At 36.2% G+C, this 16,666-nt stretch overlaps 1 protein-coding gene across 2 annotated transcripts in view; it reads right to left on the reverse strand.

Annotated features, from left to right (window-relative positions):
- The window catches only part of LOC134700100 (uncharacterized), a 28,568-nt gene extending 11,902 nt beyond the window's left edge, over positions 1-16,666 (reverse strand). Inside the window, exons 1-2 of one of the 2 annotated variants that reach the window (XM_063561468.1) lie at positions 16,530-16,666; positions 9,407-9,490 (exon numbers count right to left, since the gene is read on the reverse strand). In XM_063561468.1, coding sequence (XP_063417538.1) covers positions 9,407-9,432 — 26 coding nt within the window. In that variant the 5' untranslated portion in view covers positions 9,433-9,490; positions 16,530-16,666. Of the gene's footprint in view, positions 1-9,406; positions 9,491-14,512; positions 14,605-16,529 lie in introns of those variants that run through there. The other variant, XM_063561469.1, reaches the window with a different exon arrangement.

Genomic DNA, 16,666 nt, shown 5'->3' on the forward strand with positions numbered 1-16,666 from the left:
CTGATCTCTCAATCTTTCTAATATTTAACAGACATTTAGTCAATAGGTAGATACAAACGTGACTAAAAAGGACTTTGGGTACACTTCCTGTCTTCTATGTTTACGGAGCGCACAAAGTGCCAGTTGGATATTCAAAATATATAGTGGAAATATACCTGAGACCGCTTAAATGAGGTTGAGACCCCCCTGGTCTTTCAATGTCTATGAAATTTAATAAAATCATAGACTCTGTATATATGAAGGTTCCATTATAAGGATTCCCAGAATATTGTCATATTCGATATATATATGGAGGGCTGATATTGTCATTTTTCTGCTAAAAATTATCAGAATTTTATGGCAAAGGGCACAGGGCAATGGTGATAGCCCTCTAATCTCTCAATCTTTGTATTACTAAGCAGACATTTAGTTAATAGGTAGGCAGAAATTATAACCTTATGTTGGAAAGGGGCAACCATATCCCCACTTGGGGTTGTGAGAGATTAAACAAGCAGCTGTGCACCGTCTTGACAAAGAGAGAGACCGATTGAGCTCGGCAAATTGTGAGCTATGGGATGAAAAAAACCAGGCGCACCGGGTATGATTACCTCGAATTTTATATATTTTGATATGGATGATAGGATCGAAAGATCAAAAACTGGGCCTAAAAACCATTTAATCGTGGATATTGGTTTTGGGTGAAACAAATTGATTTTATGTTGGATTGTTATAAAGATTAAGACATCGATTCAATAGCTATTAATAGCTGGAATTAGTTGTTGAAAACGTCAAAGCCCTGAGTGGTATTGCCAAAATGAACCACCGCCGATGGTACTCCCGGATGAGGAAGGATCAGTTGGATCAGTTGATCGGAACGAAGATCAACATTTTTTTAGCGTTGTTCCAACCCTATACTAGGAAGGATATTATCACCCAAGCCAAACAGCATGAGTTGATAGAGGTTAGCAGGATGTCGAAAGATCGACTACTGGATAAGTTACAGGAACAGATCAGAGAAGATAGGAAATCATTGGGGATAAAATTGAGGTACATCCACTGAAGAAAGCCTTTAAAGATGTATTTACTACCTGAAAGATGACCAATATTATTGACATGGATGTGCAGACCTTCCTTGAGGTCTCTCAGATGTCAAGGGTGGAACTTATAGACGATTGGGCCTTGAAAGGATAACAAGTCAATGTGATGCTGCACTGTGAAGATTAACCCAACAGGTAAGATGGATGATGAGATTGTGGGATACTTTCACTCGGGAAACCAGATTATCCCCTCAACCACGGACTTGCTTGAAACCCTTGAGAAGATGGATGAAAATATCGGAGAGAAGATTGCAAAGTGGACCTCTGAAAAAAGTGACTGGACATCGAAAGCAATTGTAAAATTTCAAGTCAATATTACCAACGACCGCTGGGTAGGTCACAGTAGCCGGCGTGGATCAAATACAAGAAGGCTGTAATCAATGTGAAAAATAACGTCGAGGAGTGTTTCAAGTGGGCCATTCTTTCGGCACTGCAGGTAGACCCAAAACAAACGGACAGGGTTACACAGAGCTCAATCTGGTAAGCCTTAAGGATATTAATTTGAGAAGGCCAATTCCACCCTGGCGGTTAATGTATTTATAATAGATGATAGTGAAGTATACCCGCTACACATTTCAAACATTGGTGAACAGCGGGAGAGAGAACTCAACTTACTGCTGATCCAAGGCTACATGTGCTTGAACCACGTTTATAGCAAGGAAGTTCTGGAAACCAACAAAGAGTGTTGCGTCAACCACAAGGCAGCCAAGATCAGAGCTGCCCAAAGAAGGGACATACCAGCTGACTTTTGTCAACAACACCCACCCGATGAGAGTCCCTTTCGTAGTGTTGAAATCAAAAACGATAAGGTTCTGTAGCAATACACAGTTTAATAAAAGTTTAGTATCGCATTATGGCCATGGTGAATTTTTTAAATATGAAAGTTTTTGTACAATGAAATAGATTTTTAGATAATTGAAGAATAATATAGCCTCCTTAGTGGGGTTTTATGAACATTTAGATTGTTTTTAGCATGTTTTATATGGTATGTATCTGTTTGACAGTCCGTATTTTCTATCCGTACCACCCATAGGTCCATAAATGATTGTAGTGTTTATCAACAAATATTTATAGCTCGACCTTTTCAATTCAAATTATGGAAACACGAGCAAAAATGCATGTGTGTTTTTTTTTAACCTTTCGATAGATATATGCCTATAGTTTCAGGAAAGGTACAACTGTTCAAACCAACGCTTAGGGGCGTTCAAACTAACGCTTACAGGTATTCAAACCTTCACTTAGGAAGGTTCACTACAACGCTTTAAATAAATGAACGTTTATAAAGATTACAGACCCTAAACAGTGTGAGGCGCTCGCCAGGGAGTTGCAAGAGATCAAGCGGAAGATTCAAGCCAGTAACATGCAGCATCGCCTCGAGAAGATTGGACTCAACCCTGACCTTTCCAATGTGTTAAGCCTGTGATTGAGGCTCAGCGAGAGGAACCTTCACCGATCACCTAAACGATCGTTTAACTTCTTGCAGCAGTGACAGCCCTCCAGCCTCCACCGCCCAAGTTTGACTACCCACTACCCATTGCACCACCTATAGACAAATTTTATCTCCAATGATTTCCTATTGAAAACACGTTGACCAGCGCAGCAAGCCCAATCAACAGCTCAGTGTTAAACGCAGAAAGCCCAACAACCTAACCCAGTTAAACAATTTCATCTCTGGTCGTGGCATCGGTACCATCCCAACTTCCTCCAATGCTATAAATAAATACATAATGTCTGACATCATTACAATCACAGAAGGGTTGAAATTCGATGAAAGTCTTCAAAAATATTAATACTAGGTTCACGAATTCGAACCTTAAGCCGGTGCCCAACTCACCAACTCTGGAGCGTCACTTCTGCAGAAGAAAACAAGATGCAATTGTACAAAACCATCCAGAAAAAATCCACGATTCTCTGTGGATTTCGCATGAGACAGTGTGATTTCATAGTCGTTCCCCAAGCCTCACAAGTTTACTGCTGCCTAGCTGCCAATAGTGGTCGCGAAAAGCCAAAATATATTATCGTTGCCTTTCAAACCGACAGAGATAATGACAAAACCCATAATGCTTCCGTGTTCAATCGCTGTCGATTGCAAAATATCCATGTAACCCTCAAAGCTGAACGCTACTCATAATTTTTAGCTGAAAAGTGACAATACAAGCCCTCCATAGATATCGAATATTACATTATTCTGGGCAATCCTTCTGATACAACCTTTATATATACAGAGTCTATGATTTACTTAAATTTTGTTGACATTGAAAGACCAGAGGGGTCTCACCCTCATTTAAGCGGTCCAGGTAGCTTTTCACTATCTATTTTGAATATCCAACTGGCACTTTGGGCGCTCCGTAAACATTAAAGACAGGAAGTCTACCCAAATTCCTTTTAGTCACGTGTGTCTCTACCTATTGACTAAATGTCTGCATAATATTAGAAAGATTGAGCAATTATGGGCCTCTGACCATTGCCCTGTGCCCTTTGTCCCAAAATTTTGATAATTTTTAGCTGAAAAGTGACAATACAAGCCCTCAATAGATATCGAATATTACATTATTCTGGGCAATCCTTCTGATACAACCTTTATATATACAGAGTCTATGATTTACTTAAATTTTGTGGACATTGAAAGACCGAGGGGGGTCTCACCCTCATTTAAGCGGTCTCAGGTAGCTTTTCACTATCAATTTTGAATATGCAACTGGCACTTTGGGCGCTCCGTAAACATTAAAGACAGGAAGTCTACCCAAATTCCTTTTAGTCACGTGTGTATCGACCTATGGACTAAATGTCTGCATAATATTAGAAAGATTGAGCAATTAGGGGGCTTTCACAATTGCCCTGTGCCCTTTGTCCTAAAATTTTGATAATTTTTAGCTGAAAAGTGACAATAAAAGCCCTCCAGAGATATCGAATATGACATTATTCTGGGCAATCCTTCTGATACAACCTTTATATATACAGAGTCTATGATTTACTTAAATTTTGTGGACATTGAAAGACCAAGGGGTCTCACCCTCATTTAAGCGGTCTCAGGTAGCTTTTCACTATCTATTTTGAATATGCAACTGGTACTTTGGGCGCTCCGTAAACATTAAAGACAGGAAGTCTACCCAAATTCCTTTTAGTCACGTGTGTATCGACCTATTGACTAAATGTCTGCATAATATTAGAAAGATTGAGCAATTAGGGGGCTTTCACCATTGCCCTGTGCCCTTTGTCCTAAAATTTTGATAATTTTTTAGCTGAAAAATGACAATAAAAGCCCTCCAGAGATATCGAATATGACATTATTCTGGGCAATCCTTATGATACAACCTTTATAAATACAGAGTCTATGATTTACTTAAATTTTGTGGACATTAATAGACTAGGGGGGTCTCACCTTCATTTAAGCTGTCTCAAGTAGCTTTTCACTATCTATTTTGAATATCCAACTAGCACTTTGGGCGCTCCGTAAACATTAAAGACAGGAAGTCTACCCAAATTCCTTTTAGTCACGTGTGTATATACCTATTGACTAAATGTCTGCATACTATTAGAAAGATTGAGCATTGAGGGGGCTCTCACCATTGCCCTGTGCCCTTTGTCCTAAAATTTTGATAATTTTTAGCTGAAAAGTGACAATACAAGCCCTCCATAGATATCGAATATGACATTATTCTGGGCAATCCTTCTGATACAACCTTTATATATACAGAGTCTATGATTTACTTAAATTTTGTTGACATTGAAAGACCAGAGGGGTCTCACCCTCATTTAAGCGGTCTCAGGTAGCTTTTCACTATCTATTTTGAATATCCCACTGGCACTTTGGGCGCTCCGTAAACAATAAAGACAGGAAGTCTACCAAAATTACTGTTAGTCACGTGTGTCTCTACCTATTGACTAAATGTCTGCATAATATTAGAAAGATTGAGCAATTATGGGGCTCTGACCATTGCCCTGTGCCCTTTGTCCTAAAATTTTGATAATTTTTAGCTGAAAAGTGACAATACAAGCCCTCAATAGATATCGAATATTACATTATTCTGGGCAATCCTTCTGATACAACCTTTTAATATACAGAGTCTATGATTTACTTAAATTTTGTTGACATTGAAAGACCAAGGGGGTCTCACCCTCATTTAAGCGGTCTCAGGTAGCTTTTCACTATCTATTTTGAATATGCAACTGGCACTTTGGGCGCTCCGTAAACATTAAAGACAGGAAGTCTACCCAAATTCCTTTTAGTCACGTGTGTATATACCTATTGACTAAATGTCTGCATAATATTAGAAAGATTGAGCATTGAGGGGGCTCTCACCATTGCCCTGTGCCCTTTGTCCTAAAATTTTGATAATTTTTAGCTGAAAAGTGACAATACAAGCCCTCCATAGATATCGAATATTACATTATTCTGGGCAATCCTTCTGATACAACCTTTATAAATACAGAGTCTATGATTTACTTAAATTTTGTGGACATTAATAGACTAGGGGGGTCTCACCTTCATTTAAGCGGTCTCAAGTAGCTTTTCACTATCTATTTTGAATATCCAACTGGCACTTTGGGCGCTCCGTAAACATTAAAGACAGGAAGTCTACCCAAATTCCTTTTAGTCACGTGTGTATATACCTATTGACTAAATGTCTGCATAATATTAGAAAGATTGAGCATTGAGGGGGCTCTCACCATTGCCCTGTGCCCTTTGTCCTAAAATTTTGATAATTTTTAGCTGAAAAGTGACAATACAAGCCCTCCATAGATATCGAATATGACATTATTCTGGGCAATCCTTCTGATACAACCTTTATATATACAGAGTCTATGATTTACTTAAATTTTGTTGACATTGAAAGACCAGAGGGGTCTCACCCTCATTTAAGCGGTCTCAGGTAGCTTTTCACTATCTATTTTGAATATCCAACTGGCACTTTGGGCGCTCCGTAAACATTAAAGACAGGAAGTCTACCCAAATTCCTTTTAGTCACGTGTGTCTCTACCTATTGACTAAATGTCTGCATAATATTAGAAAGATTGAGCATTGAGGGGGCTCTCACCATTGCCCTGTGCCCTTTGTCCTAAAATTTTGATAATTTTTAGCTGAAAAGTGACAATACAAGCCCTCCATAGATATCGAATATGACATTATTCTGGGCAATCCTTCTGATACAACCTTTATAAATACAGAGTCTATGATTTACTTAAATTTTGTGGACATTAATAGACTAGGGGGGTCTCACCTTCATTTAAGCGGTCTCAAGTAGCTTTTCACTATCTATTTTGAATATCCAACTGGCACTTTGGGCGCTCCGTAAACATTAAAGACAGGAAGTCTACCCAAATTCCTTTTAGTCACGTGTGTATATACCTATTGACTAAATGTCTGCATAATATTAGAAAGATTGAGCATTGAGGGGGCTCTCACCATTGCCCTGTGCCCTTTGTCCTAAAATTTTGATAATTTTTAGCTGAAAAGTGACAATACAAGCCCTCCATAGATATCGAATATGACATTATTCTGGGCAATCCTTCTGATACAACCTTTATATATACAGAGTCTATGATTTACTTAAATTTTGTTGACATTGAAAGACCAGAGGGGTCTCACCCTCATTTAAGCGGTCTCAGGTAGCTTTTCACTATCTATTTTGAATATCCAACTGGCACTTTGGGCGCTCCGTAAACATTAAAGACAGGAAGTCTACCCAAATTCCTTTTAGTCACGTGTGTCTCTACCTATTGACTAAATGTCTGCATAATATTAGAAAGATTGAGCAATTATGGGGCTCTGACCATTGCCCTGTGCCCTTTGTCCTAAAATTTTGATAATTTTTAGCTGAAAAGTGACAATACAAGCCCTCAATAGATATCGAATATTACATTATTCTGGGCAATCCTTCTGATACAACCTTTTAATATACAGAGTCTATGATTTACTTAAATTTTGTTGACATTGAAAGACCAAGGGGGTCTCACCCTCATTTAAGCGGTCTCAGGTAGCTTTTCACTATCTATTTTGAATATGCAACTGGCACTTTGGGCGCTCCGTAAACATTAAAGACAGGAAGTCTACCCAAATTCCTTTTAGTCACGTGTGTATCGACCTATTGACTAAATGTCTGCATAATATTAAAAAGATTGAGCAATTAGGTACTTAGGTACTTAAGTATTATTCTTTTTTTATTTTCAACTTAATTTTGAATATCCAACTGACTGCTAGCAGCCGGTTGGATATTTAATATCGAATATCGAATAACGAACTGGCTGCTAACTTCACACACATCAATCGTTGATGGAATTTAGCAGTGTCAACTCTGTGATTATGACCCGTGTAAATAGCATAGTCCTGAATACACCGTTTGGTGGTGCGCCTGTCAGATGCGGAACGTACAGATAAGGTAATAGGTAACAGGTGAATATAGTATTGGTATGGGTATCGGACTCGACACGGAACTTCTTAATTATTGGCAATATTAATTACTTGGAAAACAAAAGGGCCTGGAGTGGTGTAATTTTTAATCTACACCTTTGTACTATATAAGTTATATATAAAGTTGAATTCTTTGATTCGTCGTTTTTTACGTGATGACGGCTGACAAATTGGACCTCGTAATTTTAGTATTATAGATATATGCCGGTGTGTGTGTGTCGAAAGGAAAAGGCTAAAAATACAAACTAAACCCTATATACACACGAATGTGTTACACGAGCCCCACATAATCCTGACAAGTGGGTGTGGATGTTAGCGAGCGGAACAATGTCTGTACAGGATTAATTATGGTAGTAAGTTTAACCTAAAATTGACCATGACTTTCAATGTATGAAGACGTAAGAAGATATAGTATGGGTATCAATGAGACAACTCTCCATCCAAGTCACAATCTCTTAAAGTAAACCAGTATACTAGGTCAAAGTACGGCCTTAAACAGGGAGCCTTGGCTCATATTAAACAAAACAGCAAGCTATAAGCTTTTTTTGTGGTGATTTATATATGTTAGTTTAATCAAGTTTTTTTTTCTTTTTCATGCCACTGTACGTTTTTGTTTCTTCTGTGAACGATATAAATTGTAGTATTTTTCGATATGGTAAATAAACATGTAAAGTGTTATCACCAAACCAAAATAAGTTTGGCAGTAATCCCGGCTTCACACATTGGCGTATAGACAGGCGTGCACCAAACGTACAGAGAAAATTTTAAAACTTGGTATACGTTAGTTGCACGCCAGACGAACGCTAAGCAATCGTTAAACGAGCTCTGCCTACGTTTGAAATACGTCGAAATTCAAAGGTATACGCTTGGTGAACGCTACGACTCGTGGAATGTTTTTATGCAGCATTAAAAAATTTCATTCAGCTCAAGCGTGTCTGGTAATCTAGGGAGAAGTTTTGTACCATTCAACAAAACAACAACTCAACAACAAAATGTGTCCAGTCAAACGTACTGGAGGTAAATTTAACAAATAACTTTTCTACTACCAGAACATGTAATTCTATTTTAGGAAATCTTGTCAGTATTGTTATTTCGGCACGGGACGTTTGCGCTTTTTCATAGGACATTTGCGCTTTTTTATTTGGACAGACGCGCGTTTCGTCTACATAAGACTCATCAGTGACGCTCAGATCAAAATAGTTAAAAAGCCAAAACAAATACAAAATTACTTCATAGCACAGTTCATAGCACATCCATGTCATAGCACATACTATATTTAAAGATTATATAGAGCTAAACGTAAATAATTTAAAGAGTATATGAAGAGCAAATGTCCTATGGTTTTACAGGTAAAAAAGCGCAAACGTCATGTGTCCTGTTATTTTTTATTTATGTACTGCAACACATATATTCTATTATCTAATTCCAAATCATCTCTATTTACAAACTCTTTTATATTTCCACACAAGTCACTTAATATATGTCACTTGAACATAAATAAATCATATATTGCCAAAAAAGTTTCCTACGCTACGAAATAATCAATGGTCATGGAAGGAAATTGCAAGTTCCTGGTGCGATATTGTTATTTTTATGTACGAAATGTCAATGGTACGAAATGGTTATGGTACCAAATGACTAGCTACCATATATCATTCTCATATCACAAATTTGTAAAAGTGTGCAATATAGTCAACCTTCAAATCCACTTTAATCAATTAATACTTTCACCACTATCATATTGCTGACCAATATCAGCCCTCTGTATACAAATGTAATTCTCGAATGTATACGATATCGTTTATAGTTTGATACTCACATCACTCCGGGCCTCGAAAATAGGTAACTAATATCAGCCCTCCATACATTTCTCTAAAGCTGCGAATGAATACGATATCGTTTATAATTTAATACTTACATGATAAACGTTGGTTCTTGTTTCATACCGTTCCCTTATTTTCCACAAAAATGATTAATGCTTAAACCCATTGATCTCATATATCTACAATAAATAAAATACATACATTGACGTATAGCTATCAACAAAAATGGTGGATATTATAATAAAGATCAATGCCTTTGGTAAAACAAGGTTTTAAATATTTTATTTTATTTTCTTTAAACATTACAACAGATTTACATGCAATTTATTTAATGGATTCTCTTTGTTAAATGTTCAAGGATTTAAACTTGATTTGGACATAACATCTATTTATACCATACATTGACCAAATAAAACTCTTATGGTATTTTACCAGTATCAACAAAATTACGGATACAAATCTTTAAAAGTTTAGCTCATTCCCATATTTTCTATCATTCCTAGGTCCTGGAGTTTACTGTATTTTAATATATTATTAATCGAATATTTCTAAGGATTTGTGATTCGTTAAAACTTGATCACATGTACATTTGTATTTACGCAGAGTGCACGCCAATACTGTTGTGTTTAGCTTTTCGTAGGTCAAAAACAGCATTTTGCACAGGGCATACAGCATGTTACTAAAAATACATTCTAGAAATCCCCAATTTTACATTGTTCATGCAATAGAGTTGTTGATTAATAATATAACAATTGTATCCTTTGGTTGAGGTCAATACGGTGTTATATCGACCTAGAGAAGCATATCGACCTTGGACTTCGTCCCCAGTCAATATGCTTCTCTTAGGTCGATATAACCTCGTATCGACCTCATACAAGGGCTATAATTGTATAATAGTTCGTGTTTCCCCATTTCCAAATAGAGGCTTGTCTCTCCTTTCCCATTCCAAAATTATGATATACTAGTATCATCATAAGTATGTAGCTGTTTACATTAGAACTAATAAGAAGAAATGTCATAAGATGTTAGAACGTTTCCGTGATTAATTCATCACTATATTTTCAACATATGCTATAACATGTATTAGATAGACAGTGTTCAGTGTCAATATCAATCAACCACTATCGCAGTTACGATTATCTTCTCAGTTTCTATTACCGAAAAAACCATTATCATTTTTTGGAGTTACAATTATCATCCCGAATTTTTCGACGGCAATTTTCTAGGCACTTAGACAATTATAGTGCACCGTTACGATTCAAATATGATGTAATGGTATAGAAAACCCTTGCAACTGAGTAACTATTGACAAAACATGCTACATTTGAGAAAAATGACTAAAAGTAATACCCTATTTCTGCTGTCGCCATATTGGGATCGTCGTTATTCCAGTCACGGTTATCAGTTTAACACCAGTGATTATCATGTTGTTCAACTTGTCGTAAAATAGTGTTGAATAACAGAAAATGAACGACTCGTTATGTCATTACATATAATCAATCGTTTAAATAACGACAAGATGAACAACAGATCCAAGGTCGAACGTTTAAAAGATTTATTGAATGATTGTTGAACAACTTTCTTTATTGAAAAGCACTTTACGCCCATATGGACCAATGGCTTAAAACATTATACATAATATACAGTTTACATAAAACAATGAAAATAAACAATGGACACACTTTGAACTATAATTTGTCTTTTTTTTTTTAAATCAATATATATATATATATATAAGAGATTCAAATTATATCAAGGACTCCCTGCCCTCAGTCTTAGTGACTTTTTTAAAAAGGAGCCTAATTTGCAAGTGTCCTGTTTTGTTTCAGGATTGAGAATATGTTTTAATTTATCTATATCATTTAAGTTATTATATTTATTTTCATTTAAAAATTCTTTTCTTAATTGTTCATTTATTTTACATTTAAAAAAGAAATGAAACTCATCATCTAGTACATCACAATGTGTACATAGTCTTAAATCTCTGGGAATTTTCTTGTATCTTCCAGTTTCTATTAATAAGCAGTGGTCACTTATTCGAAATTTAGAAATTAGTTGTCTATATTCAAAGTTTTGAGAAAGTAGGTATGGTTCAAAGTTATAGCTTTTCTTTATTTTTTTAAAAAGTTGGAGTTTGCTATTCTCTTGTAAATTTAAAATTTTTTCATTATATAAATTTTCATAGGAGTTTTCTAGATTTTGTTTGTATATTAGCCTATTATTTTTATCCTTATTTTGGTTAACAATTTCTAAATCATTTTGACTTCTGACATGATTTACATAAGAGTACCAAGAATAAATACCTGCATTATGTAAAGTTTTTGCCAAATTTAGTGTCTCTTTTAGTAAGGGACTAGTTTCTTCCCTTAATAGTCTATCATGAAAAAGAAGAGTTTGTCTTTTTATAAAGCAATCAATAGGGTAGCTGCCTAATTCAGATCGAGCAGCTATATTGCAAGAGCATTTTTTTTACTCCTAAAGTTAACTTATTAAATTTATTTAGTACTTTATCAGGTGGACTTTTGTCAATGAAATTTAGAGTATCTACTTTTTTGTTATTTTTATCTCCTTTAATTGAAGCTTTATAAAAGGATGAGTATGCATCCATATACCATATTTCACTGTTATAAGTTACGAGAGAGTTAAATAAATGGTTTGACAAATTTACAGGAGTCTGATGAATCGAATTACAATATGTTTTTATAGAATACATTACTTTCATAGATTTTTTGGCTAATTCTTGTGCTGAATGAATAAGATTTCCATTCTGACTAATGATATTACCAAGAAATTTAAACTTTTCCATTTGCTCTAATTTATCACCATTATAATTAAAAGAATGGTTAAGATTTTTCCTATTGTTACTTGTGCTTAAAATCATAGTTTTAGTTTTTTTACAATTTACAGTTAACTGCCATTTATCACAGTATTGAGACAAATGGTTTAAACTTGACTGAAGACCCTCTTTAGTTTCCGACATTATCAAAATATCATCAGCAAATAGGAGGCTTCCAATATTTGTCTGTTCTATTTTCAAGGGATCACAGTCATCCTGTTTAAAAATTTGAGGTAGATCATTTATGAAAATATTGAATAGGGTGGGACTTAAAGAATCCCCTTGTCTTACCCCTCTAGTTACTTCAAACCAGTTAGTGAGTTTATTATTAATCTTTATTGAAGATTTAGTGGTTGAATACATATTTTTTATTACTTGATACATTTTACTGCCGATACCCTGGGACAAAATTTTATATAATAAAGCTGTTCTCCAAATGGAGTCAAATGCTTTACGTAGGTCAACAAAACAAATATATAATGGTTTCTTTTTTAAATTTAAATATTTATTAATCAAAGTTTTAAATACAAATAGACTATCTGTAGTTCTTAATTTAGGAAGAAATCCAAATTGTTCCTGGCTAAATTTGTTGTCCATATATTTAATTATTCTTTTATTTAAAATTGAGCTAAATATTTTGGCAATACCATTTATAAGAGATATTCCTCTGTAGTTATTTGGGTCTTTGGAATCTCCCGACTTAAATATTGGCACTAATAGAGAATATTGCCATGTTTCAGGGGAACATCCTGAATCAAGAACAAGGTTATATAATTTTGTGTAGCATTTAATAGTTACTGGACTACAATATTTAATCACCTCATTTACAATGGAGTCTGGTCCAGGGGATTTTTTCATTTTAAGGGATTTTATAACTTTATTTACTTCTGATATAGTTATTGGGCTATCAGTTATTTCATTAAATCTATTTTCACTCTCTTTGTTTTTCAAAAAAAGGTTTATTTCATCTTCTGCTTTGTCGCAAGGTTTGTTCCAAAGACCTTGCTTTTGAAAATGGTTTGTTAGGTTATCTGATTTCATATTAATTTCTGTGGTATTCATATTATTTCTTAGAGATTTAAGTAGTTTCCAAAATTGTTGAGGGTCTTTAGTTTGAAGATTTGATAGTTTTTCAACAACGTCCAGTAGCAAATATTACATTATAACATATGTAGTATGGGACAAGAACACATTAACTTAACACTACAGCCATTGCATAAGTAAGGTTGCAATGAGACAGAGATAAAGGAAGTTAGGAAATGTGGACTGCTACTGAAAAATGAAGGTGCATGCATGTTTTGAGGGGGTGAGACGGGGGGGGATTTGTCTTGGAGTGCAGGACGAGTAGCTCTATGTGACACCGTTTTATTGTGAAAACACATGGATATGGATAGTACTGACCAGACCAATTCCTCGGTCACTGAGTAGCAGCGCTCTTACAAAAAAAAAGCAAACGAAGAACTCAGTTTGTATACGATCTCGTCTGAAGCCTCGTACTATAAAGACAGTATTCTTACGGGATAAGCCAGGAGATCAACTCGTTTTTAACGTCCTCATCCGTCCAGACGTTAAATTATAAGATGCACAAACCATTCATTTGTTGTGGGATGGGGGACAGGAGGTCAACTCGTTTTTAATGTCCTCATTCGTCCAGCCGTTTAATTATAAGATGCACCAAACATTCATTTGTTGTGGGATGGGGGACAGGAGGTCAACTCGTTTTTAACGTCCTTATTCGTCCAGACGCTTAATTATAAGATGCACCAACCATTCATTTGTTGTGGGCTGGGGGATAGGAGGTCAACTCGTTTTTAACGTCCTCATTCGTCCAGACGCTTAATTATAAGATGCACCAACCATTCATTTGTTGTAGGATGGGGGACAGGAGGTCAACTCGTTTTTAACGTCCTCATTCGTTCAGACGCTTAATTATAAGATGCACCAACCATTCATTTGTTGTGGGATGGAGGACAGGAGGTCAACTCGTTTCTAAAGTCCTCATTCGTCCAGACGCTTTAAAATTATATTAAAGATGCACCAACCATTCATTTGTTGTGGGATGGGGGGTGCAGGAGGTCAACTGGTTTTTTAACGTCCTCATTCGCCCAGGCCGGCGCTAAAGAAAGATGCCCCGATCATTCATTTGTTGTGGGATCGGGAGGGGGAATAAGATGCACCAACCATTCATTTGTTGGGAGATGCGGAGGGGAAAAGTATGAAATATTTCTCGGAACAAAACATTTTTTTTTATCTTTATCAATAAAAAAAAAGAAGATATTTTCAATAGCGAACAAGACCTATAAAAAAAAGATAAATAGCTCGACGGTGTCTTAATTAAGAAAAACAGTAGTTTAAAATAACTCACATGTTATAATCGAATCTTACACGTATTTATCCATGACAAACACAAATGATCGTGAAACATTATTTGATGTCACTGTAACAGATGATGAAGACGTCAATCTATGTCACGTGATTGTCATGTTGATTTATTTACAAAAGATTGACGATCATCTTCAACAAGAAAAATCAATCGATCGAAATATGTTGTTCAAATCTTTTTGTTTTTTAATTATTTGAAATATCTAATATGATATCTATATCAGGGGCAGATCAAATTAATCGAAGTCTGTTGGTTTTTAAAACTCTAAATAGAAATATTGTGAGTCGTCTATACTTATGTGTTGTTACATTCTAAAACCATTCGAAAGATAAAACTGTCACAGTAAAAATGATAGGGACAGAAATAGCCTTGTAAAAGTTCATCTTCAAACCAATGAGAGGTGTTACAAACCCATAGTAGTGTGTTTCCGGAATAAAAATAGACTTTCGGTTAATCTAATGAAACAACAGAAAGCATGTCATGTGAATTGACAAAATACTATATAAAGATATTTGTCAATGAAAGAAAAAGAAAGGGAGAGAAAGACAAAAAAGGGGGGACAACAACTTGCAATATTCACGACTTATCTTTTTTAACATGGTCTGAAAAAACTGACTGGCTAGATTTCGAACAGACTATAAATAAGTATACGGTCTGAATGTAATGACCCGATTTTGAACAGACTATATATGACCTCATATATATACAGACAATATTTCGAACATACTGTGTATACATACGGTTAAAGACTTGTATAAGTACGGTATTATAATAACAAACTAATCAGATTTCTCAATAACAGACAGCATACGTACGGTGTAAGAGTAGTGGTCCGATTATGAACAGACTGGTGTATAAGTACCGTCTGAGAATACGGACAAGATATTTTACAAACTGGCGTATACGTACGGTTTTAGAATACTGGCCGGATTTCTAAAGTGGCGGTTCCAGTTTTGTGTGTGAGTGGGAGGGGGGGGGGGGGGGGGGTACGGTAGTTGAAAACCCTCTTTCTCCTAGGTTGGGCCCCGCTCGTAATCCGTCCATGCAGACAGCGTATAAGTACGGTCAAAAGGTAGGAACGGATGAAGACGTCCTTACAGACAGCGTATAAGTACGGGCTCAGAGTAAGAATGACTGTGTCCGTCCCTACAGACAGCGTATTTATAAGTACGGGCTAAGAGTAGGAATGGCTGGATCCGTCCCTACAGACAGCGTATAAGTACGGTCTAGGTCTAAGAGTAAGAATGGCTGGATCCATCCCTGCAAACAGCGTAATTAGTACGGTCTAAGGATAAGAATGGCTGGATCTGTCCCTACAGACAGCGTATAAGTACGGTCTAAGAGTAAGAATGACTAGATCCGTCCCTAGAGACAGCGTATAAATACGGTCTAAGAGTAGGAATGGCTGGATCCGTCCCTCCAGACAGCGTATGAGTGCAGACAGTTTATAAATACGGTCTAAGAGTAAGAATGGCTGGATCAGTACCTGCAAACAGCGTATAAGTACGGTCTAAGAGTAAGAATGACTGGATCTGTCCGTGCAGACAGCGTATAAGTACGTGCTAAGGGTAAGAATGGCTGGATCCGTCCGTGCAGGCAGCGTATAAGTACGTGCTAAGTGTAAGAATGGCTTGATCCGTCCGTGCAGACAGCGTATAAGTACGTGCTAAGTGTAAGAATGGCTTGATCCGTCCGTGCAGACAGCGTATAAGTACGTGCTAAGGGTAAGAATGGCTTGATCTGTCCGTGCAGACAGCGTATAAGTACGTGCTAAGGGTAAGACTGGCTGGATCCGTCCCTGCAGACAGCGTATAAGTACGGTCTAAGGGTATTGAACAGATTATGAACAGACTGTGTACAAGCTAAGTACGGTATAAAAAGGCTGACAATATTTCTAAAAATAATCTCTGTAAAAGTACGACCTGAGAATGGTGGCCATGTCTAGTCACGACATTCGATCGATTGAAGGGGACAATCACACAAAATAAATCTTACTTACCTTCTTTAGTACGTCACTATTGATCTGTTAGTATGTTTTATCTCGATATTTAATATTATGGAATGGAAGATATCTATGTATTGATTTTAACTATTAGTTTGTAAAGTTACTTGAGCGCAGTCAGTTGTAAAATGATT

This window comes from Mytilus trossulus, unplaced genomic scaffold, assembly GCF_036588685.1.
Source record: "Mytilus trossulus isolate FHL-02 unplaced genomic scaffold, PNRI_Mtr1.1.1.hap1 h1tg000122l__unscaffolded, whole genome shotgun sequence".
Lineage (NCBI taxonomy): Eukaryota > Metazoa > Mollusca > Bivalvia > Mytilida > Mytilidae > Mytilus > Mytilus trossulus.